The sequence below is a fragment of the Silurus aristotelis genome (genome assembly GCF_946808225.1).
Source record: "Silurus aristotelis genome assembly, chromosome: 21".
Lineage (NCBI taxonomy): Eukaryota > Metazoa > Chordata > Actinopteri > Siluriformes > Siluridae > Silurus > Silurus aristotelis.
In genome coordinates this window covers 20,931,662-20,958,390 of record NC_139594.1, presented here as the reverse complement: position 1 = coordinate 20,958,390, position 26,729 = coordinate 20,931,662, and the positions used below count along the sequence as shown (strand labels likewise).

The 26,729-nt window shown below is 35.0% G+C and overlaps 2 protein-coding genes across 2 annotated transcripts in view; one reads left to right on the top strand and one right to left on the bottom strand.

Annotated features, from left to right (window-relative positions):
• LOC310716350 (uncharacterized protein) overlaps window positions 1–26,729 on the top strand; it is a 185,513-nt gene that overhangs the window by 57,826 nt on the left and 100,958 nt on the right.
• The window catches only part of LOC310716476 (uncharacterized protein), a 73,814-nt gene continuing 59,961 nt past the window's right edge, over window positions 12,877–26,729 (bottom strand). The window contains exon 2 of the mRNA XM_083523807.1: window positions 12,877–15,309. Within this exon, the coding sequence (XP_083379933.1) occupies window positions 14,253–15,158 (906 nt within the window). The 5' untranslated portion in view covers window positions 15,159–15,309 and the 3' untranslated portion in view covers window positions 12,877–14,252. The remainder of the gene's footprint in view (window positions 15,310–26,729) is intronic.

Below are 26,729 nucleotides of genomic sequence, written 5' to 3'. Positions count from 1 at the left end.
CTTATCCCGCCCATAGACTGTTCTCTCTTCTGCCCTCCGGTAGGCGTTTCAGGTGCCTCCGGACCAGGACCAGCCGATTAAAGAACAGCTTTTTTCCTAGAGCTGTCTCTTTACTGAACTCTGCTCCTTGCTGATACACTACCACATTTCCCCCCCACACCTCACACTTCGTTATTTCGCTAATAGACTGTCCACACAAAAACGTATGCTCACTTGGACACTTGCTTATTTCTCACCTCTCACCTTGTTATTGCACTAATGGACTGTTTACACAAAACTATGCTCATTTGCACACTGCTCTCTTTGTATTGCTGCTCACCATTAACTTATTACCATTGTATATTTACCCGTTTTCTGTTTATTTTAATAGCAATATATTATGTTCACCGTTCACATCCTCTGTAAATCTCTGTGTATAGTAAAAGGCATCTGTAAATCATGTTCATAGTACATATATACTCACCTGTATAGTATTGTTCATAGTACATATATTCATCTGTATATTATATTCATAGTACATATATACTCACCTGTATAGTATTGTTCATAGTACATATATTCATCTGTATATTATATTCATAGTACATATATACTCACCTGTATAGTATTGTTCATAGTACATATATTCATCTGTATATTATGTTCATAGTACATATATTCATCTGTATATTATATTCATAATACATATTTATTCATCTGTATATTATATTCATAGTACATATTTATTCATCTGTATATTATATTCATAGTAAATTCACATCTGTAAATTACTGTTTATAGTCCTATAATACAATTTAATTTATGTAAATCATGTAAACACTGTATATCCTGCACTTGCTGTTATTGCACTCTGGTTAGACCCAAACTGTATTTCGTTGCCTTGTACTTGTACATGTGTAATGACAATAAAGTTGAATCTAATCTAATCTATCTATCTAATCTATCTATTGGTTTGTATGTTGTATTGTATATTGTGTATATTGTATATATTAAAGACATGTAAATTTGTACTATGGTACACTTCAGGATAAACCAAATAATCACACACCTTTAATTACTTTCACATTAAATACAAACGAAAAAGAGAAAAAAAACATCAAGACAAGGAATATTTATTAAATGACCTGTTACTGTTATTGTTACTGTTGGTTTGATTATTTACATATTTTTTTACATTAAACATATTATAACTGACTATATATTTTAAATACTATTTTTTTATTAAAATTTTATATTTATTTGCTTTGACTAATTGAAATTAATATTTTCCATTTAATTTTATAGAATTTAACCGTACATACTTCACATAAATACTTTACACCTAAACACTCAGACCTACCTACTTACCTACCTAATCCATCCCCCCTCTTCTCTCCCTGTTATTAAACATGGTCATTGATTTGCTAGATGACATGTTAGTGGAAGATTGTGTGCAGAGTTTGACTCAGTCTGTCTGTTTCACACTGTCAACTAATTCTCATTCTATTATTTGTGTTCACTGTGTTTATCATCTCTGACATTTTGACCTCAGCTAGTCAGGTCTGTGTTTCTCCACCAAACCAGTGTTTGTGCTACAACTGTGAGCCAAGTCAAGTGTGTGATTTCAACAATGCTTCCTGTTCAAGCTTCTTTCTTGATGATTCCAGATCTACGTAGTGGAATTAAGTGTTTCCAGAGACACGGGGCATTTTTAAGAGCCCTTTATCAGCTGTGGAAGCAAAGTGTTTCTGTGGAGTTGAAGGCTGATTATGTACACAGCTTTTATATAGACTGTACCACAGCCCATCCACCCTCGTTTCTGCAGTTGTTGTTTTTTAGGTTTGTGAATTCATTGGGTTAAAGCACAGCTGTAGCAAAGGAACACAGACTAGCAATTTACATTATTTCCCATCGAAGTGATCTGTGGCAAGTTTTCATCATGTCCTTTCTGTGAGCTAGTAGAATGTAAAATTCAGCAGCATCTAGAGCTGGACATCATTGAACCAGTCACTGGCGCCACTCTATGGGTCAACCTGGTGGTGATTGTTCCCAAGCCTGACAACGTTATTAGACTATGTTTAGATATGCAGCAGGCAAATAAAATAATAATCCGTGGTCGATAACCAATTCCAACTGTACACAACTCCTTCAAAGCACAAATGCCTCCTCTGTTTTTAGTAAGCATGATCTCAAATGGGCTTACCACCAATTAGAGCTTATGCTACAGTCCGGAGGTATTACTACATTTTCTGTGCACAACGGTACATATCGATACAAGAGACTGATATTCTGAGTTTCATTAGCCAGTGAGCAGCATCAGTATTGCTCCTTTCCAGGAGACGCATGATTAGAGACTTGTTAATTGTGGTTTGACACGCGATGGGGAAAAGTGTCAATATAATATGAATAAGCTGGTGTTAATGGGAATGCTGCTTTCAGAGAAAGTGATTTGCCTAACAGCTAAAAGAGTTTGTGCTCTGATCAATGCCAGAGGACCAAAGAATGCATCAGAAGTACTAAGATTTTCAGGATTGGTGGGAATTCATCACCAAACCACTAAGGAGACTGAAAGAGAATACATTCCAGTTTGGTCCAGAGCAAAGACAGGCATTTTTCAGCCTTAAAGCACTTAAAACCAGTTTAATTTTGACAAGGCAGCACCAACCAAGGTCACAAATGAGACCAAAGCGGCAACTCAAATGTCTGAGAAATTCAAAGACTCTTTCAAGTGATCTTGTTATTGAAATCACGTGCATTGAAATGGGGGGAGATGAATGTGGTCTGCTTGAATACATTCTTAGAAGTCAACAGAAACTCATGTGAGAGTATAGCAGCTTCTGAAACAGAGGAAACTGTAGACCACAACACGATTAGGTAGACAAATTCTCTCAAGCGAAAAAAGATCCTCAAGAAGTCAGTCATTAGCGTTACTGAAAGCACACCACTTCTCCAACAGATATTTTTTCTCTCAATCAGACTCTAAAAAGTCTTTATAGGACATGTTCTAATATTCCTGAATTTTTGCCTGTAGGCTTCAGGGACCAATTAATAAGCACTTCTAGGCTTCATTTTACAACACTGGATTGACTGCTAGTGTTAGTAGCATCAACAATTATGTTACACTACTGCCACAGCCAACTACACTGCCTTCTCTGCCTTCACAGCCTGAGCATGGACCCTAACAGAAGATGAGAAGTGCTGGGACTAAGACTCATTGATGCGTGTGCAGACGTCAGTTTGTAGCTTCAGTATTCATTTCTAAGTGTTTAAGGTGTAGGTCTAGAAATCCATGGGGGTCTCCCTGTGCAGGTTTGTATCCTGCTCACTATGTTTGTGGTCTAGTTTATTACAAATAAACAACGGAAAACTCCGCCAGAACACAGCTCTTTAACACTGTAGCTGCACCTTTTACATCAACCCCATAAAACAAAATACGTCTCAGAAGTTTGCATGTTCACCAAATGGCCTAGACATGGTCTCCAAGGCAAGAAGCCAGACAGCCCCCAGTCAGGGTGGTCAAAGCTGTCGAAGGTCATAATGGCAAAACAAACTTAAATGACTGTCTTTATTGATCGTACAGATAAAAATCATTCAAATCTGTAAAATGTCAAATTTTATTTGTATTCATTTATAATAATAACAAAACGCTGTGCTTTTGTAAAATAAAGTAAACCAACAGGGGGCGCTCTCTGCAATGTCATCTCTCTTCACAAACACAAATTAAACAACCTGAATATCAGTGAATATTTACCTCACAGACATAATAAATATGTGTAGAAAACTTTTACGTCTTTTACATAAACCACATTCACATCGAATAAAAATATTCTCTGATTCTGTAATCGCTATGATTTATACCATAAATCCCATAAAACCATTACAGACCATAAATCAGTCTGATTATGATAAAAGCGTGTGGAAACATAGCAAAGGTTCTGTTTGGTGTCCTAATGATTTACGTCATTTAAACTGTTGCTTAAAGTATTAAAAAGAGGAACTATTAATATATGGTACATTTAGAACAGATAGAAATGTGTGATTAAATATTTAATTTGATTAACAGCCCTAATATTAATATGATGTGAGGTTCAGTTACCAGCGTGACACTAAAACAGGTAGAAGTAATAACTACTTTTTACTGAAGTACATGTCTGAGCCAAAACTTCTTCACTTTCACTTGAGTAAAAAAGTATAATCAGTACTTTAACTTTTCCCCGAGTATTTTAAAACATGAGTATCTGTACTTCTACTTAAGTAAAGGATGTGTTTACTTTTGCCACCTCTGGTTTTAGCTACATCAGCAATACAGTATAATGTGTTTATAGCCTGTATGACTTTAGCTATGCTAATGTGTGGCATCCCATGGTAATGCTTCACCAACACTATTAAAGCTAGTTTAGGCATAGCAATTTTTCCATCTACCTCTCTAATGATAGCAGCAGAATCTGATTTACATTGTTTAGAAGCCCAATACTTGATGTCCTCCTCAGTAGGCTGACTCTGAAGTATTTTAGGTCAATGTCTGCTATATTGGAGATATGCAACATCATCAAGATCTCAGGGTTTGTATGTACTGTGTCTAAATCTACTGGTTGTTTTGCTGCTTCTTTAGCTACTTTATCCGCTAACGTGTTTCCCTGAATTTCCTCTGAATCACCTGCGGCATGTCCTTTAACCTTCACTATGGCCACTTTGGCAGGGAGTTGAACAGCATTTAAAAGGTCGCCTATGAGATTAAAATGTGCTATTGGCTTTCCATCAGCTGTTTTAAAGTCTCTTTCCTTCCGAATGTGACCGGTTGAATGGCTTTTAAAATAAAGACAAATAGACAGGCATACATAATGGGTTAATTTTAAATCCGAAGACACGCCCACTGCTGCAGAGTTGCGCTTTGACATTGAGCACACCTGTGCCACGTAATTAGTTCAGCGTGTTCTTGGCTTTATCAAAAGCACTGTTGAGTTTGGCTCTTTGATACCTTTCCTGTCTGTAGGCTGTGTGGCTAGAAAAGGTATTTTTGCGTATACTTTTCTGTTGCTTTCCCCTGGTGAGATGGTTGTTTTATTTGACTTTATTAGTTGCTGATCATGGTCTGAATGTGTGTTTGTAGGGATGTGCGCATGAACGCAGGTAGCATATAGTGACAATAGTTTAACCCCGTTTATGAGGTAAGCAACTTTATTGTGGGTTATTTATGGGAGAGGAAGACCTTTTTGAAGTGTTTTATGTTTGTTTGTTTGTTTGTTTCAGGTGCGGCCAAAGAGTGCTAGCTGCTGTTTTATAGATGTTTCTACGAGCTGTTTTTCTAGAGTGCCATTTATGTAATTATTTCCACATGTAATTATCTGATGAGCCGTGATTTGAGACTTAAACAGAAGGGGAGAGTATGTTTGTGTGTTGGCTTTGTGTTTGGTTTATTTTTTGGGTTCATTGTTTAAGAATTATGCACTGATTTGCTGGGTGTTTTGTCCCTTCTGTTTAAAAAGTGGAAATAATCTAGTCTCTCCAAGCATTTTCTGTGAAATAAACTTGTACTATTTTTGAAAAGTCACATCGCTGTCTTTAACCCCATCCGAACCAGCAGGGTCCTTCATATTTTTGTAACTTTTTGGTTTAATTTTTCTTTTGCGTTCAATTTATTTTTCTGGGTGAATAAATAACCCAGGTGGCGTAGTCGGTTCCTTTTTATTTCTAATACCTTTAACCAAAGGTTACAATTTTGGCGTAGTCGGCAGGATACATCGGGTGTGTAAAGCAGAGACGTGACTCTATTTTTGTGTGTGATATTAATTTTGATGTTTGATATTAATGTTTTGATCCTTAAACAGCAGCTAGCGCATTAGGGTGCATGCAGCAATTGCGAGACTTGGTGGCCCAGCTTAAGGCTGATAATGAACGGGTTGAGGTACAGGCAAGTCCGGGTGTTGCACCCTCTGAGTCTAATGAAAGAAGGGTAGATGTGTGCCCAATATCTCCCTCCAATGGTAATTCAGTAGTGACAGAAAGGTTGATTTATATCCCTAGGGAGAGGAAATGCCCTGTTTTTAGAGGCCGCACCGGGATTTCTTTGCCTGATTGGTTAGAGGAAGTGAAGACTAGTATGTGCATTTGTCACTTATCCATTATTGATAAAGCACACTTTTTGTATGATCATCTAGAAGGGGAAGCTAGGGAGGAAATAAAATTTAGGCCTAGAGAAGACCGGGAAGATCCAGGAACATTTATTCAGATACTTATTGAATTGTATGGTTGTCCGGATTCATATATTGTTTTGCAGGAGAATTTCTTTTCTCGACGACAATTAGAGGGAGAGACATTTCAGGAATTTTTACATGCCCTCTTTGGCTTAATGTCAAAAGTAACTAAAAATGCTCCTAATGGTATGCCTAACTCTGAGGTTCTTTTGCGGGACCAATTTGTAGAGTATGTGCTGGATTCTGCCCTTCGACGGGAATTAAAACAGTTTGTACGTCGAAACCCAAGGGCTACTTTACTTGATGTTAGAGGGGAAGCTATTAGATGGAAACGGGAGGGCATGATGAGGGGTTCTAGGGACCGTAGCTTTTCAACAACTTCTACCCATGGGCTGCAGTATGGGGTTTGTGGGTCTACAATGTCTACAGGTTCTGAATTAGCTGAGCTTAAAGTGATGCTTAAAAAGCAGCAAGAACAGCTTGATCAGTTAACACGTAATGTGTTGTCATTTCAAAATGCCCCAAGACGTTTTCCCCCTTTTACAAATGCCACTAAACGGGGTGTAGTTATCTGTAGGAGGTGCCAAAAGCCTAGCCATTTTGCCTGTGAGTGTAGTTCTTGGTCAAGGGTTGATCGATCCCCCTCACGTCCTCCTCAGTCAGTGGTGCAAAGGTCCCAAACCTCTGTTTCTTTTCAGGAAAACTAGAGCCTTCTGTGCTATGGAGCCACAGTTTAGAAGGCTATGTGTTTGGCTCAGATGTTTTCCCCGATGTACACAATATGGCTCCTTTATCTCCATGCCCCCATGTGACTGTTAGTTTGGGTGGAGTGTTAGTTCCCTGTTTGTTAGACACAGGTTCAATGGTGTCAACTGTGACTGAAAGCTTTTTTTTTGAAGAACTTTGAGCATTGGGGTAAGGAAGAACTTCACTCTTGTCATTGGTTACAGCTTAAGGCTGCCAATGGCTTAGATATCCCATACATAGGCTATTTAGAGCTGGATGTTGAAGTCTTGGGCAAAGTGATTCCTAAACGCGGCGTGCTCATAGTTAAAGACCCCCCAAGTGCTACTCAGATCTCTGGTGTTCTGGGCATGAATATCATTCCGGAAGGTTATAACGAATTGTTTGGACAATATGGGTCTGCCCTTTTTGAAGCAGCTTTAGTGCAGCATGCCCCTAGTTTGTGGCAACAAGCCTTACAGAAATGTCAAGTTCAGGCGAAGGCCCCTTTAGACTCTTCAGCCCGGGATCGGGTTCGAGGACGTAAGTGTATTCATGTACCAGGTGGCACCATGAAGTTTATTCCCGCTACTTGTTCTCAGCAACATGCTGGATTGATGGTTGTGTTTGAGCCCTCTAGTGGCGGGTTAGCAGCGGGCCTTTTGGCTTTTCCTGCCATTGTTAAGGTAGCTTGCGGACAAGTTTATGTTCCAGTTATCAATGTAGGGCTAGTTGATGTTAATCTTTATGCACGAACTGTCCTGGGTACTATTAGTCCAGTAACTGTAGTGAGTTTACCTCCAGGGGTTGAAGATGTTCCCATGAGTGTGCAGGCTACTGTCTCTTCCCAGGTAACTACTGGTTCCCTACAGGACAAGATAAACGCTGTTGATCTGTCCCCGTTAACTGCTGAAGAACAGTGACGAGCATCTATTACAGCTTTTCCTGGTCATACTTCTGCAGATTTGCATGGGCTGCAGGAAGCAGATGCAGCGTTGGCAGTGTTGCTACAGTTGTGGAGAAGGGGGAAATATCTTTTAATTTAGGAGCGGCAGGGGTTGTGCATGGATACAGGTAGACTACTGAAACAGTGGAAACAGCTAAGGATGAAGGATGGCGTATTGTTTTGCCAGTGCCACCATTCCCAGGGTGGTGAGGCCTTTCTTCAGCTTTTGCTTTCAGCATCTTTAAAGACTGTAGTGATGCAGCAGCTTCATGATGAACATGGCCATCAGGGAGTGGAGCGTACAGTAGAGCTGGTCCGACAAAGATGTTTTAGCCAGGTATGTCTTCTGATATTAAGCGATGGTGCCAACAATGTGAACGCTGTTGTTGCTAAGGATGTCTTTTCCTGTGTCCAGACCTATATGGGCCATTTGTTAGCTTCAAGGCCTAACCAAATTCTGGCTATTGATTTTACATTAATTGAGCCCTCACAGAATGGAATGGAGAATGTCCTGGTCTTGACTGATGTGTTTTCCAAATACACCCAGGCGGTGCCGACTCGTGATCAGAGAGCATCTACGGTGGCAAAGGTGTTGGTTAATGAGTGGTTCTACAAGTTTGGCGTTCCTAGTCGCATCCACTCAGACCAGGGAAGGAACTTCGAGAGTATCCTTATTCATCAATTGTGTGAGTTGTATGGCATTGCACGGAGTCGAACCACTCCAGCTCATCCAACTGGAAATGGTCAATGCAAGCGATTTAATCGCACACTGCACAACTTGCTGCGCACTTTACCCTCTTGTAAGAAGAAAAACTGGGCTGTATATCTCCCTCAACTGGTCTTCTCCTATAATACTACCCCACATCAGTCTACAAATCAATCTCCCTATTTCTTGATGTTTGGGCAAGATCCACAATTGCCTGTCGACTTTCTTTTGGGTCGAATTGAGGCTCCCACTCAAGGTAGTGTTCATGACTGGATTTATGACCATCAAGCTAGACTTAAAGTGGCCTTTGATGGGGCTAGAAGTCATATGAAGGCTGCAGTGGACCGTAGAAAAGAGAGGCATGATCGGAGAGTTTAAGATGATCCTTTAAGTCAAGGCCAATTGGTGTATCTGCGAGATCTTTGTGTGCGAGGTCGGGCAAAGATTCAAGACTACTGGAGTTCTGTGGTTTACAAAGTGCTGCAAACCCCTACATCTGGTGGGTCTGTGTACACCATTGCCCCTGTTGATTTGGAAAAAGTGAGACATGTGCATCGTACTCTGTTAAGAGCTCAACCAGTTGGGCAGAATTTGGCAGGGCCTTCCGACCCCCTTTCCGAATCTGATCAAGCCTCTATGGAATCCAGTGAAGATCTATCGGATGATATGTGTTTAGTTGTGTCAAGGCAAGCAGATTCCCCTCTGGCTATAGTACCAATTGTTCATTCACCGCCACCTCCTATCTGTACTTCGTCCCAGCCTCGAGCCCCTGAGGGTATTTCCATCTCACCTAATAGTCTCCCTGATCTGGAGCCTCCTCTAATCCAGGATCCCTTGCCTAGTGATCCTGCAGTGGCATCAGAGGACATAGTGCCTACTGTAAGAGCACCGTTATGTCGGACTACCCGAGCAACTGCAGGCTACCATCCTAATGTCCATCATTTGCCAGAGACAATGGGGCATGGGGGGGTATTGTGAGCTCTCAGATGACTGTTACTAACAGTGCTTCCACCCTTTTTAGGCCTTGGAGTTAATGTCGTCGGGTCGATAAATTTAAAACTAGGGGGTAGAATGTGACCGGTTGAATGGCTTTTAAAATAAAGACAAATAGACAGGCATACATAATGGGTTAATTTTAAATCCGAAGACACGCCCACTGCTACAGAGTTGCGCTTTGACATTGAGCACACCTGTGCCACGTAATTATTTCAGCGTGTTCTTGGCTTTATAAAAAGCACTGTTGAGTTTGGCTCTTTGATACCTTTCCTATCTGTAGGCTGTGTGGCTAGAAAAGGTATTTTTGCGTATACTTTCCTGTTGCTTTCTCCTGGTGAGATGGTTGTTTTATTTGACTTTATTAGTTGCTGATCATGGTCTGAATGTGTGTTTGTAGGGATGTGCGCATGAACGCAGGTAGCATATAGTGACAATAGTTTAACCCAGTTTATGAGGTAAGCAACTTTGTTTGTTTCAGGTGCGGCCAAAGAGTGCTAGCTGCTGTTTTGTAGATGTTTCTACCAGCTGTTTTGTAGATGTTTCTACCAGCTGTTTTGTAGATGTTTCTACCAGCTGTTTTGTAGATTGCCATTTATGTAATTATTTCCACATGTAATTATCTGATGAGCCGTGATTTGAGACTTAAACAGAAGGGGAGCGTATGTTTGTGTTGGCTTTGTTTTGGGTTTATTTTTTGAGTTCATTGTTTAAGAATTATGCGCTGATTTGCTGGGTGTTTTTCAATTCAATTCAATTCATTTTTATTTGTATAGCGCTTTTAACAATGAACATTGTCTCAAAGCAGCTTTACACAGATAATGCGGTGATTAAAAATGAATATGTTCTTTATGAGTAAGTTTGTCCCTGATGAGCAAGCCGGTGGCGACTGGCGACTGTGGCAAGGAAAAACTCCCCGAGATGGCATAAGGAAGAAACCTTGAGAGGAACCAGACTCAAGAGGGAACCCATCCTCATCTGGGTTACACCGAATGTCCATTTGTGGCGGGTATACAATGTTGCGGGGTGCAGTGATGATGATCAAAAGCGAAGTGTATTTCTGAGTCAGTGTAGGAGACTGTTGACATCAGTGTAGGAGACTGTTGACATCCAATCCAGGCAGGCCTGGATGAAGTGGGAAGATCCACGGGGGGGAGAGGGGCAGGAACAGTGGTCACTGGAGCCTCAGGAGCATGTTTAACTCGAGAGAGAGAGAGAGAGAGAGAGAGAGAGAGAGAGAGAGAGAGAGAGAGAGAGAGAGAGAGAGAGAGAGAGAGAGAGAGAGAGAGAGAGAGAGAGAGAGAGAGAGAGAGAGAGAGAGAGAGAGAGAGAGAGAGAAGAGGGTGACAGGAAGAGAAGGATATGGATTATTAAGTGTACCTATTGTTGCATGAGAGTTAAAGTCACTGTGCAGTTTGGACTCCGGCAAGACTCGCTATGGCAGCATAACTAAAAGGGAGAACCAGAAGGCAACACAGACATGAGGGATCTCTGGGATAAGAGACGGCCCACCACACCACCATCAACAAACCTGAGTGAACACGTGAATGTGAGGGGACGACAGCGTACAAATATCCCAGTTCACCAAACACTCTATATCAATGTTCCCTCCAGATCTGAGCCTTTACCTGAGAAAAAATCTACTGATTAAAGGCTTGACTGAATAAATATGTTTTCAACCTCGACTTGAACACTGAGACTGTGTCTGAGTCCCGAACACTGGTAGGAAGGCTGTTCCATAACTGCGGGGCTTTATAAGAGAAAGATCTGCCCCCTGCTGTAATCTTCATTATTGGAGGAACCAACAGATAGCCTGCACCTTTTGATCTAAGTAGGCGTGGAGGATCATACTGGTACAGAAGTTCACTCAGATACGGTGGTGCGAGACCATTAAGTGCTTTATATGTCAGTAGTAAAATTTTATAATCAATGCGAGATTTGATTGGGAGCCAGTGTAGACTGATTAATACAGGGGTGATGTGGTCATATTTCCTAGATCTAGTGAGGACTCTTGCTGCTGCATTCTGAACTAACTGAAGCTTATTTATGCACCTACTTGCACACCCAGACAGTAAAGCGTTACAGTAGTCTAATCTAGAAGTAACAAAAGCATGAACTAGTTTTTCTGCATCCTGTAACGACATCATATTTCTAATTTTAGCAATATTTCTAAGGTGAAAGAAGGCGATCCTGGTAATATTATTCACGTGAGCCTCAAAGGAAAGACTCGAGTCAATAATCACACCAAGGTCTTTGACAGCCGTACACGCTGAAACAGAAACACCATCCAGAGATGTTAGGTAATCGGAAAGTTTGCTTCTAGCTGCATGTGGTCCTAGTAAAAGTACTTCCGTCTTATCTGAGTTTAGCAGAAGAAAGTTATCGAGCATCCACTGTCTAATGTCCTTTACACATTTTTTAACATTGTTAAGCTGATCTCTCTCATCTGGCTTTGCTGAAATATATAGCTGTGTATCATCAGCATAGCAATGGAATCTAATACCATGTTTATGAATAATTTCACCAAGAGGCAGCATATATAAAGAGAAAAGCAGAGGGCCTAAGACAGATCCTTGAGGAACACCAAACTTTACCTCAGAGAGTGTGGAGAACTCACCATTAACATCAACAAACTGATAGCGATCAGTCAAATAAGACCTGAGCCAAGAGAGAGCCGTTCCCTTTATTCCAACAACGTTCTCAAGTCTAGCAAGTAGTATAGTGTGATCAATGGTGTCAAAAGCTGCACTAAGGTCGAGCAAAACAAGTAAGGAGACAAAACCCTGATCAGAGGCCAATAACAGGTCATTTACCACCTTAACTAGCGCCGTCTCTGTGCTATGATGAGGCAGAAATCCTGACTGATACATTTCAAAAATATTATTCATAAGTAGGTGTGAGCAGAACTGCTGTGCTACAACCTTTTCCAAAATTTTGGCTATGAAGGGGAGATTTGATATTGGACTGTAGTTGGACAGCTGACATGGGTCAAGGTCAGGTTTCTTAATTAGGGGGTGGATAACTGCCAGTTTGAAGGATTTTGGTACAAAACCAGTGCTAATGGAAGAGTTTATTATTTTTAAAACAGGTTCAATTACCTCTGGAATGATCTGTTTAAAGAAACTTGTAGGCAAGGGATCGAGAATGCAGGTTGATGATTTTGATGAGGAAATTAATGAAATTAAGTCATTCTCGTGAATAGGAGTGAAACTTTGTGATTGATTGTCTGTTATAATTACACTGCTGTCTACAGGGTTACTTGTAAAATAATTTGGCTTTATATTAACCGTCTGGATTTTTTGCCTGATGTTTTCAATTTTATTATTAAAAAAGTTCATGAAATCATTAGTACATAATGATGGTGTGCATGTGAGTGCAGTGCTTTTATTCCCTGTTAATTTTGCTACCGTGCTGAATAAAAATCTAGGATTATGCTTGTTATTTTCTATGAGGGTGGAGAAATATGCTGATCTAGCAGCACTAAGAGATTTTCTATAAATTAGGAGATTCCCCTTCCATGCTATTTGAAATACTGTTAATTTTGTTTGACGCCATTTACGTTCTAATTTTCGAGTGGTCTGTTTTAAGGTGCGTGTATGATCATTATACCACTGTGCTAATTTTTTCTCCCTGATCATTTTGGTCTTAAGGGGAGCTACATCATCTAGGGTATAACGTAATGTTGATTCTAGGTGTTCAGTGGCCCAGTCGAGCTCTGCAGGGTCTGACGGAGATCTATCTAATATCGTAATTTCTGGAAGATTGTTAATAAAACGCGCTGTTGTAGCTGACGTGAAAGTACGCTTAACACGATAAGGTGGTGAAGTAGTAATGCAATGACTGAGGCAAATTTTAAAAGAGATGAGATAATGGTCTGAAATAGCTTCAGACTGTGGAATTATGACTACGTTTTTTATTTTTAATCCAAATGTTAACAACAAATCGAGAGTGTGTCCACCACTATGAGTGGGTCCTATAACATTCTGATTAATTCCAACTGAATCTAGAATGGACACAACAGCTGCTCTTAAGGAGTCTTCCTGATGATCAAAATGAATGTTAAAATCACCAACAATTAAAGCTTTGTCTAGAGAAGTAACTAAATTTGTGATGAAATCTGCAAATTCTATGAGAAAATCAGAGTAGGGCCCTGGGGGTCTATAAATAATAATGAGTGGAATTGTCTGACTGGACCTGCTTTCAGACACTGAATATTTTATGCTGGTGTAAAGAACTTCAAATGTTTTACATTTGTGTTTAGTCTTTTGTGTGACGCTTAGATTATTATTATAAATAGCTGCGACTCCGCCTCCTCTGCCATTTAGACGGGGTTGGTGTATGTAACTATACCCAGGAGGACTCGCTTCATTTAATGCTAAATATTCATTTGGTTTAATCCATGTTTCTGTCAAACACATTATTTTAAACTCCTGGTCGGTAATAATTTCGTTTACATTAAGCGCTTTAGACGTGAGAGATCTAATATTCAGCAATCCTATCTTTAGATCAGAGGTGCTGCTGTGCGTTCAGTCCTATTTAATTTTATGTTAATCAGGTTACTAAAACAGACTTTCTGAGAATTCCTATATGTTGGTTTCGCTCGGGGGACAGACACAGTCTCAATTTGGTGGATCCTGAGTAACGACTCTGTGCAGCTAGCAGACGGTCGGTTTAGCCTGTCTGTCTGCTCCCTGGCCTTGGCTCTAGACAGTCACTTGTTAACTAGTGCTGTTCTGAGACTATGACCTATACTACAAGAAATGAGAGCAGCACCTTCCCGAGTGGGATGGACACCGTCCCGCCCTAACAGGCCAGCCTTGCCCTCAAAAATGCTCCAATTATTAATGAAGCCCACATTATTTTTGGAGCACCACTCGGACATCCAGCAGTTCAGCGACCATAACCTGCTGTAGGCTACATCGCCACGTCGTATTGGGATGGGGCCAGAGCATATTACAGCATCGGACATTGCCTTCGCTAATTTACACACCTCTATAATATTACTCTTAGTAACCTCTGACTGTCGAAGGCGTATATCATTAGCTCCTGTGTGAAAAACTATCTTAGAGAACCTATGCTTTCCTAAGAATCTAAGCTGACCTGCTATGTCCGGCGCCCTGGCTCCCGGTATACACATGACCTGTGCTGCTGGTGCCCCTAAAGGTCTAGCTAATTTCACGTGCCTCAGAATGGAGTCTCCTAAAACCAGAGCTCTTTCAGGTTTCTCAGCGGGTGCTTCACTGAGGAGAGCAAACCTGTTGGACACGTGAAGCGGAGAGGAATGGTGCTCCCGTGGGCGAGCCTTAGAGTTAGCTTTGGCTTTGCGAATATGCTGCCGAGTCGTCACCCATTCGCCCCGCTGCAAGGGCTCTAATGCCGGAGTCGGGGGAATATTAACTTCGCCTAGGGCATCCAGACTTTCCCCTGCAGAACCTGGACTGCTCTCGCACTCACTACTTCTCTCTAGACTCTGGATGCGCTCCTCTAATGCCAAGATCTTCTCCGTCAAAGAGCAAACTAGCTTGCACTTCTCACAGATAAAATTATCGCTAACAACGGAGAGAGACTGACTAAACATGTCACACTTCACACACTGAATGAACTGGATGTTCGCCATAGCAGAGAAATTACGTACCCTTAATGTGGTTAATGTACTGTGTGTTCGTAGTTCTGGTGGGAATATCCTCCACGCACTGCTTTCAAATTCTCAAACAGGGATAAAAGCGCTCTTCCGAAAGCAAAAATACACGAGACGGAGCTCATGCGATCTCTGAGCGGTAAAAACAGCCTTACATTCAATACTCACCATGCCTTGTGCTAACTGCTGGGGCAAGTATAGTAAATAACACTGATGTAGTAAATAACGCTGATGTAGTAAATAACACTGATGTAGTAAATAACAGTAATGAAGTAAATAACACTGATGTAGTAAATAACACTGATGTAGTAAATAACAATAATGTAGTAAATAACGGTAATGAAGTAAATAACACTAATGTAGTAAATAACACTAATGTAGTAAATAACACTGATGTAGTAAATAACAATAATGTAGTAAATAACGGTAATGAAGTAAATAACACGGATGTAGTAAATAACACTAATGTAGTAAATAACACTAATGTAGTAAATAACACTGATGTAGTAAATAACGGTAATGAAGTAAATAACACTAATGTAGTAAATAACACTGATGTAGTAAATAACGCTGATGTAGTAAGTAAATAACACTGATGTAGTAAATAACGCTGATGTAGTAAATAACAATAATGTAGTAAATAACGGTAATGAAGTAAATAACACTGATGTAGTAAATAACACTGATGTAGTAAATAACGCTAATGAAGTAAATAACACTAATGTAGTAAATAACACTAATGTAGTAAATAACGCTGATGTAGTAAATAACGCTGATGTAGTAAATAACACTGATGTAGTAAATAACGGTAATGAAGTAAATAACACTGATGTAGTAAATAACGGTAATGAAGTAAATAACGCTAATGTAGTAAATAACGCTAATGTAGTAAATAACGCTGATGTAGTAAATAACACTGATGTAGTAAATAACGGTAATGAAGTAAATAACACTAATGTAGTAAATAATACTAATGTAGTAAATAACAATAATGAAGTGTATAACACTAATGTAGTAAATAACACTGATGTAGTAAATAACGCTGATGTAGTAAATAACACTGATGTAGTAAATAACGCTGATGTAGTAAATAACAATCATGTAGTAAATAACGCTGATGTAGTAAATAACACTAATGTAGTAAATAACACTGATGTAGTAAATAACGGTAATGAAGTAAATAACACCGATGTAGTAAATAATACTAATGTAGTAAATACCAATAATGAAGTGTATAACACTAATGTAGTAAATAACGCTGATGTAGTAAATAACGCTAATGTAGTAAATAACACTGATGTAGTAAATAACACTAATGTAGTAAATAACACTGATGTAGTAAATAACGCTAATGTAGTAAATAACGCTAATGTAGTAAATAACACTGATGTAGTAAATAACACTAATGTAGTAAATAACTCTGATGTAGTAAATAACACTGATGTAGTAAATAACACTGATGTAGTAAATAACACTAATGTAGTAAATAACGGTAATGAAGTAAATAACACTAATGTAGTAAATAACACTGATGTAGTAAATAACGCTAATGTAGTAAATAACACTGATGTAGTAAATAACGCTAATGTAGTAAATAACACTAATGTAGTAAATAACTCTGATGTAGTAAATAACACTGATGTAGTAAATAACGCTAATGTAGTAAATAACGGTAATGAAGTAAATAACACTAATGTAGTAAATAACACTGATGTAGTAAATAACGCTAATGTAGTAAATAACACTGATGTAGTAAATAACGCTAATGTAGTAAATAACACTAATGTAGTAAATAACTCTGATGTAGTAAATAACACTGATGTAGTAAATAACGCTAATGTAGTAAATAACGGTAATGAAGTAAATAACACTAATGTAGTAAATAACACTGATGTAGTAAATAAAGCTAATGTAGTAAATAACGCTAATGTAGTAAAAAACGGTAATGAAGTAAATAACGGTAATGAAGTAAATAACGGTAATGTAATAAATAACACTGATGTAGTAAATAACACTAATGAAGTAAATAACACTAATGTAGTAAATAACGCTGATATAGTAAATAACGCTGATGTAGTAAATAACACTGATGTAGTAAATAACAGTAATGAAGTAAATAACACTGATGTAGTAAATAACAATAATGTAGTAAATAACGGTAATGAAGTAAATAACACTAATGTAGTAAATAACACTAATGTAGTAAATAACACTAATGTAGTAAATAACACTGATGTAGTAAATAACAGTAATGAAGTAAATAACACTGATGTAGTAAATAACAGTAATGAAGTAAATAACACTGATGTAGTAAATAACAATAATGTAGTAAATAACGGTAATGTAGTAAATAACACTGATGTAGTAAATAACGCTGATGTAGTAAATAACGCTGATGTAGTAAATAACACTGATGTAGTAAATAACACTAATGAAGTAAATAACACTAATGTAGTAAATAACGCTGATGTAGTAAATAACACTGATGTAGTAAATAACAGTAATGAAGTAAATAACACTGATGTAGTAAATAACAATAATGTAGTAAATAACGGTAATGAAGTAAATAACACTAATGTAGTAAATAACACTGATGTAGTAAATAACACTAATGTAGTAAATAACACTGATGTAGTAAATAACGGTAATGAAGTAAATAACACTAATGTAGTAAATAACACTGATGTAGTAAATAACGCTGATGTAGTAAATAACACTGATGTAGTAAATAACGCTGATGTAGTAAATAACACTGATGTAGTAAATAACGGTAATGAAGTAAATAACACTAATGTAGTAAATAACACTGATGTAGTAAATAACGCTGATGTAGTAAATAACAGTAATGAAGTAAATAACGGTAATGTAATAAATAACATTGATGTAGTAAATAACACTAATGAAGTAAATAACACTAATGTAGTAAATAACGCTGATGTAGTAAATAACGCTGATGTAGTAAATAACACTGATGTAGTAAATAACAGTAATGAAGTAAATAACACTGATGTAGTAAATAACAATAATGTAGTAAATAACGGTAATGAAGTAAATAACACTAATGTAGTAAATAACACTAATGTAGTAAATAACGCTAATGTAGTAAATAACACTAATGTAGTAAATAACGCTGATGTAGTAAATAACGCTGATGTAGTAAATAACGGTAATGAAGTAAATAACACTGATGTAGTAAATAACACTGATGTAGTAAATAACGGTAATGAAGTAAAAAACGCTAATGTAGTAAATAACGCTGATGTAGTAAATAACGCTGATGTAGTAAATAACACTGATGTAGTAAATAACACTGATGTAGTAAATAATACTAATGTAGTAAATAACAATAATGAAGTGTATAACACTAATGTAGTAAATAACGCTGATGTAGTAAATAACGCTGATGTAGTAAATAACGCTGATGTAGTAAATAACACTGATGTAGTAAATAACACTGATGTAGTAAATAACACTAATGTAGTAAATAATACTAATGTAGTAAATAACAATAATGAAGTGTATAACACTAATGAAGTAAATAACACTAATGTAGTAAATAACAATAATAAAGTGTATAACACTAATGTAGTAAATAACGCTGATGTAGTAAATAACGCTGATGTAGTAAATAACGGTAATGAAGTAAATAACACTAATGTAGTAAATAACGCTGATGTAGTAAATAACGCTAATGTAGTAAATAACGCTAATGTAGTAAATAACGGTAATGAAGTAAATAACACTAATGTAGTAAATAACACTGATGTAGTAAATAACGCTAATGTAGTAAATAACACTGATGTAGTAAATAACACTGATGTAGTAAATAACGGTAATGAAGTAAATAACGCTAATGTAGTAAATAACGCTGATGTAGTAAATAATAACGCTGATGTAGTAAATAACACTGATGTAGTAAATAACACTAATGTAGTAAATAACGCTGATGTAGTGAATAACAATCATGTAGTAAATAACACTGATGTAGTAAATAACACTGATGTAGTAAATAACGCTGATGTAGTAAATAACACTGATGTAGTAAATAACACTAATGTAGTAAATAACGCTGATGTAGTAAATAACGCTGATGTAGTAAAAAACCCTGATGTAGTAAATAACGCTAATGTAGTAAATAACACTTATTTAGTAAATAACACTGATGTAGTAAATAACGTTAATGTAGTAAATAACACTGATGTAGTAAATAACACTAATTTAGTAAATAACGCTGATGTAGTGAATAACACTGATGTAGTAAATAACAATCATGTAGTAAATAACGCTGATGTGGTAAATAACACTAATTTAGTAAATAACACTGATGTAGTAAATAACACTAATTTAGTAAATAACGCTGATGTAGTGAATAACACTGATGTAGTAAATAACAATCATGTAGTAAAAAACGCTGATGTAGTAAATAACCCTGATGTAGAAAATAACAATAATGTAGTAAATAACACTTATTTAGTAAATAACACTAATGTAGTAAATAACAATCATGTAGTAAATAACGCTGATGTAGTAAATAAAACTGATGTAGTAAATAACAATCATGTAGTAAATAACACGGATGTAGTAAATAACAATCATGTAGTAAATAACGCTAATGTAGTAAATAACGCTGATGTAGTAAATAACGCTGATGTAGTAAATAACACTAATGTAGTAAATAACACTAATGTAGTAAATAACACTGATGTAGTAAATAACAATCATGTAGTAAATAACGCTGATGTAGTAAATAACGCTGATGTAGTAAATAACGCTGATGTAGTAAATAACGCTGATGTAGTAAATAACAATCATGTAGTAAATAACACTAATGTAGTAAATGACACTAATGTAGTAAATAACGCTGATGTAGTAAATAACACTGATGTAGTAAATAACGCTAATGTAGTAAATAACGCTAATGTAGTAAATAACACTGATGTAGTAAATAACAATCATGTAGTAAATAACGCTAATGTAGTAAATAACAATCATGTAGTAAATAACGCTAATGTAGTAAATAACGCTAATGTAGTAAATAACGCTGATGTAGTAAATATTGCTAATGTAGTAAATAACGCTGATGTAGTAAATAACGCTAATGTAGTAAATAACACTGATGTAGTAAATAACACTAATGTAGTAAATAACGCTGATCTAGTAAATAACGCTAATGTAGTAAATAACGCTAATGTAGTAAGTAACATTGATGTATTAAATAACGCTAATGTAGTAAATAACGCTGATGTAGTAAATAACGCTAATGTAGTAAATAACACTAATGTAGTAAATAACTCTGATGTAGTAAATAACGCTAATGTAGTAAATAACGCTGATGTAGTAAATAACAGTAATGTAGTAAATAACGCTGATGTAGTAAATACCGCTAGTGTAGTAAATAACACTGATGTAGTAAATAACGCTAGTGTAGTAAATAACACTGATGTAGTAAATAACACTAATGTAGTAAATAACGCTGATGTAGTAAATAACGCTAATGTAGTAAATAACACTGATGTAGTAATTAACGGTAATGAAGTAAATAACACTAATGTAGTAAATAACACTGATGTAGTAAATAACACTGATGTAGTAAATAACGCTGATGTAGTAAATAACACTGATGTAGTAAATAACAATCATGTAGTAAATAACGCTAATGTAGTAAATAACAATCATGTAGTAAATAACGCTAATGTAGTAAATAACGCTAATGAAGTAAATAACGCTGATGTAGTAAATAACGCTGATGTAGTAAATAACGGTAATGAAGTAAATAACACTGATGTAGTAAATAACAGTAATGAAGTAAATAACACTGATGTAAATAACAATAATGTAGTAAATAACGGTAATGAAGTAAATAACACTAATGTAGTAAATAACACTAATGTAGTAAATAACACTGATGTAGTAAATAACAATAATGTAGTAAATAACGGTAATGAAGTAAATAACACTAATGTAGTAAATAACACTGATGTAGTAAATAACACTAATGTAGTAAATAACACTGATGTAGTAAATAACGGTAATGAAGTAAATAACACCAATGTAGTAAATAACACTGATGTAGTAAATAACGCTAATGAAGTAAATAACACTAATGTAGTAAATAACACTAATGTAGTAAATAACGCTAATGTAGTAAATAACGCTGATGTAGTAAATAATACTAATGTAGTAAATAACAATAATGAAGTGTATAACACTAATGTAGTAAATAACGCTGATGTAGTAAATAACACTAATGTAGTAAATAACACTGATGTAGTAAATAATGGTAATAAAGTAAATAACACTGATGTAGTAAATAACGGTAATGAAGTAAATAACACTAATGTAGTAAATAACACTAATGTAGTAAATAACGCTAATGTAGTAAATAACGCTAATGTAGTAAATAACGGTAATGAAGTAAATAACGCTAATGTAGTAAATAACGCTGATGTAGTAAATAACACTGATGTAGTAAATAACACTGATGTAGTAAATAACACTGATGTAGTAAATAACGGTAATGAAGTAAATAACACTAATGTAGTAAATAATACTAATGTAGTAAATAACAATAATGAAGTGTATAACACTAATGTAGTAAATAACGCTGATGTAGTAAATAACACTAATGTAGTAAATAACACTGATGTAGTAAATAATGGTAATAAAGTAAATAACACTGATGTAGTAAATAACGCTGATGTAGTAAATAACACTGATGTAGTAAATAACGGTAATGAAGTAAATAACACTAATGTAGTAAATAACACTGATGTAGTAAATAACAATAATGTAGTAAATAACGGTAATGAAGTAAATAACACTAATGTAGTAAATAACACTGATGTAGTAAATAACACTGATGTAGTAAATAACGCTAATGAAGTAAATAACGCTAATGTAGTAAATAACGCTAATGTAGTAAATAACGCTGATGTAGTAAATAACACTGATGTAGTAAATAACGGTAATGAAGTAAATAACACTGATGTAGTAAATAACGGTAATGAAGTAAATAACGCTAATGTAGTAAATAACGCTGATGTAGTAAATAACACTGATGTAGTAAATAACACTGATGTAGTAAATAACACTGATGTAGTAAATAACGGTAATGAAGTAAATAATACTAATGTAGTAAATAACAATAATGAAGTAAATAACACTAATGTAGTAAATAACACTAATGTAGTAAATAACACTGATGTAGTAAATAACACTAATGTAGTAAATAACACTGATGTAGTAAATAACAATAATGAAGTAAATAACACTAATGTAGTAAATAACACTAATGTAGTAAATAACACTGATGTAGTAAATAACAATAATGAAGTAAATAACACTAATGTAGTAAATAACACTAATGTAGTAAATAACACTGATGTAGTAAATAACACTAATGTAGTAAATAACGCTGATGTAGTAAATAACACTAATGTAGTAAATAACACTGATGTAGTAAATAACACTGATGTAGTAAATAATGGTAATAAAGTAAATAACACTAATGTAGTAAATAACACTGATGTAGTAAATAACGGTAATGAAGTAAATAACACTAATGTAGTAAATAATACTAATGTAGTAAATAACAATAATGAAGTGTATAACACTAATGTAGTAAATAACGCGAATGTAGTAAATAACACTGATGTAGTAAATAACACTGATGTAGTAAATAACGCTGATGTAGTAAATAACACTAATGTAGTAAATAACTCTGATGTAGTAAATAACACTGATGTAGTAAATAATACTAATGTAGTAAATAACAATAATGAAGTGTATAACACTAATGTAGTAAATAACGCTGATGTAGTAAATAACGCTAATGTAGTAAATAACACTGATGTAGTAAATAACACTAATGTAGTAAATAACGCTGAGTAGTAAATAACTCTGATGTAGTAAATAACACTGATGTAGTAAATAACACTAATGTAGTAAATAACTCTGATGTAGTAAATAACACTAATGTAGTAAATAACACTAATGTAGTAAATAACTCTGATGTAGTAAATAACACTAATGTAGTAAATAACGCTGAGTAGTAAATAACTCTGATGTAGTAAATAACACTGATGTAGTAAATAACACTAATGTAGTAAATAACGCTGAGTAGTAAATAACTCTGATGTAGTAAATAACACTGATGTAGTAAATAACACTAATGTAGTAAATAACTCTGATGTAGTAAATAACACTAATGTAGTAAATAACACTAATGTAGTAAATAACTCTGATGTAGTAAATAACACTAATGTAGTAAATAACGCTGAGTAGTAAATAACTCTGATGTAGTAAATAACACTGATGTAGTAAATAACACTAATGTAGTAAATAACGCTGAGTAGTAAATAACTCTGATGTAGTAAATAACACTGATGTAGTAAATAACACTAATGTAGTAAATAACACTGATGTAGTAAATAACGCTAATGTAGTAAATAACGGTAATGAAGTAAATAACACTAATGTAGTAAATAACACTGATGTAGTAAATAACGCTAATGTAGTAAATAACACTGATGTAGTAAATAACGCTAATGTAGTAAATAACACTAATGTAGTAAATAACTCTGATGTAGTAAATAACACTGATGTAGTAAATAACGCTAATGTAGTAAATAACGCTAATGTAGTAAATAACACTAATGTAGTAAATAACACTGATGTAGTAAATAACGCTAATGTAGTAAATAACACTGATGTAGTAAATAACGCTAATGAAGTAAATAACACTAATGTAGTAAATAACACTGATGTAGTAAATAACGCTAATGTAGTAAATAACGCTAATGTAGTAAAAAACGGTAATGAAGTAAATAACGGTAATGAAGTAAATAACACTAATGTAGTAAATAACACTGATGTAGTAAATAACGCTAATGTAGTAAATAACACTGATGTAGTAAATAACGCTAATGAAGTAAATAACGGTAATGAAGTAAATAACACTAATGTAGTAAATAACACTGATGTAGTAAATAACGCTAATGTAGTAAATAACACTAATGTAGTAAATAACTCTGATGTAGTAAATAACACTGATGTAGTAAATAACGCTAATGTAGTAAATAACGGTAATGAAGTAAATAACACTAATGTAGTAAATAACACTGATGTAGTAAATAACGCTAATGTAGTAAATAACACTGATGTAGTAAATAACGCTAATGAAGTAAATAACACTAATGTAGTAAATAACACTGATGTAGTAAATAACGCTGATGTAGTAAAAAACGGTAATGAAGTAAATAACGGTAATGAAGTAAATAACACTAATGTAGTAAATAACGGTAATGAAGTAAATAACACTGATGTAGTAAATAACGGTAATGAAGTAAATAACACTGATGTAGTAAATAACGCTAATGTAGTAAATAACACTGATGTAGTAAATAACGCTAATGAAGTAAATAACGGTAATGAAGTAAATAACACTAATGTAGTAAATAACACTGATGTAGTAAATAACGCTAATGTAGTAAATAACACTGATGTAGTAAATAACGCTAATGTAGTAAATAACGGTAATGAAGTAAATAACACTGATGTAGTAAATAACACTGATGTAGTAAATAACGCTAATGTAGTAAATAACGCTAATGTAGTAAAAAACGGTAATGAAGTAAATAACGGTAATGAAGTAAATAACACTAATGTAGTAAATAACGGTAATGAAGTAAATAACACTGATGTAGTAAATAACGGTAATGAAGTAAATAACACTGATGTAGTAAATAACGCTAATGTAGTAAATAACACTGATGTAGTAAATAACGCTAATGAAGTAAATAACGGTAATGAAGTAAATAACACTAATGTAGTAAATAACACTGATGTAGTAAATAACGCTAATGTAGTAAATAACACTGATGTAGTAAATAACGCTAATGTAGTAAATAACGGTAATGAAGTAAATAACACTGATGTAGTAAATAACGCTAATGTAGTAAATAACGGTAATGAAGTAAATAACACTAATGTAGTAAATAACACTGATGTAGTAAATAACGCTAATGTAGTAAATAACGGTAATGAAGTAAATAACACTGATGTAGTAAATAACGCTAATGTAGTAAATAACGGTAATGAAGTAAATAACACTAATGTAGTAAATAACACTGATGTAGTAAATAACGCTAATGTAGTAAATAACACTGATGTAGTAAATAACGCTAATGTAGTAAATAACGGTAATGAAGTAAATAACACTAATGTAGTAAATAACACTGATGTAGTAAATAACGCTAATGTAGTAAATAACACTGATGTAGTAAATAACGCTAATGAAGTAAATAACACTAATGTAGTAAATAACACTGATGTAGTAAATAACGCTGATGTAGTAAATAACGCTAATGTGGTAAATAACACTGATGTAGTAAATAACACTAATGTAGTAAATAACGCTGAGTAGTAAATAACTCTGATGTAGTAAATAACACTGATGTAGTAAATAACGCTAATGTAGTAAATAACACTAATGTAGTAAATAACACTAATGTAGTAAATAACACTGATGTAGTAAATAACGCTAATGTAGTAAATAACACTGATGTAGTAAATAACGCTAATGAAGTAAATAACACTAATGTAGTAAATAACACTGATGTAGTAAATAACGCTAATGTAGTAAATAACGCTAATGTAGTAAAAAACGGTAATGAAGTAAATAACACTGATGTAGTAAATAACGCTGATGTAGAAAATAACGCTGATGTAGTAACTAAAGCTGATGTAGTAAATAACGGTAATGTAGTAAATAACACTGATGTAGTAAATAACGCTAATGTAGTAAATAACACTGATGTAGTAAATAACGCTAATGTAGTAAATAACACTGATGTAGTAAATAACGCTAATGTAGTAAAAAACGGTAATGAAGTAAATAACACTGATGTGGTAAATAACGCTGATGTAGAAAATAACGCTGATGTAGTAACTAACACTGATGTAGTAAATAACGGTAATGAAGTAAATAACGGTAATGTAGTAAATAACACTGATGTCTGTCCCCCAAACGAAACCAACATATAGGAATTCTCAGAAAGTCTGTTTTAGTAACCTGATTAACATAAAATTAAATAGGACTGAATGCACAGCAGCACCTCTGATCTAAAGATAGGATTGCTGAATATTAGATCTCTCACGTCTAAAGCGCTTAATGTAAACGAAATTATTACCGACCAGGAGTTTAAAATAATGTGTTTGACAGAAACATGGATTAAACCAAATGAATATTTAGCATTAAATGAAGCGAGTCCTCCTGGGTATAGTTACATACACCAACCCCGTCTAAATGGCAGAGGAGGCGGAGTCGCAGCTATTTATAATAATAATCTAAGCGTCACACAAAAGACTAAACACAAATGTAAAACATTTGAAGTTCTTTACACCAGCATAAAATATTCAGTGTCTGAAAGCAGGTCCAGTCAGACAATTCCCCTCATTATTATTTATAGACCCCCAGGGCCCTACTCTGATTTTCTCATAGAATTTGCAGATTTCATCACAAATTTAGTTACTTCTCTAGACAAAGCATTA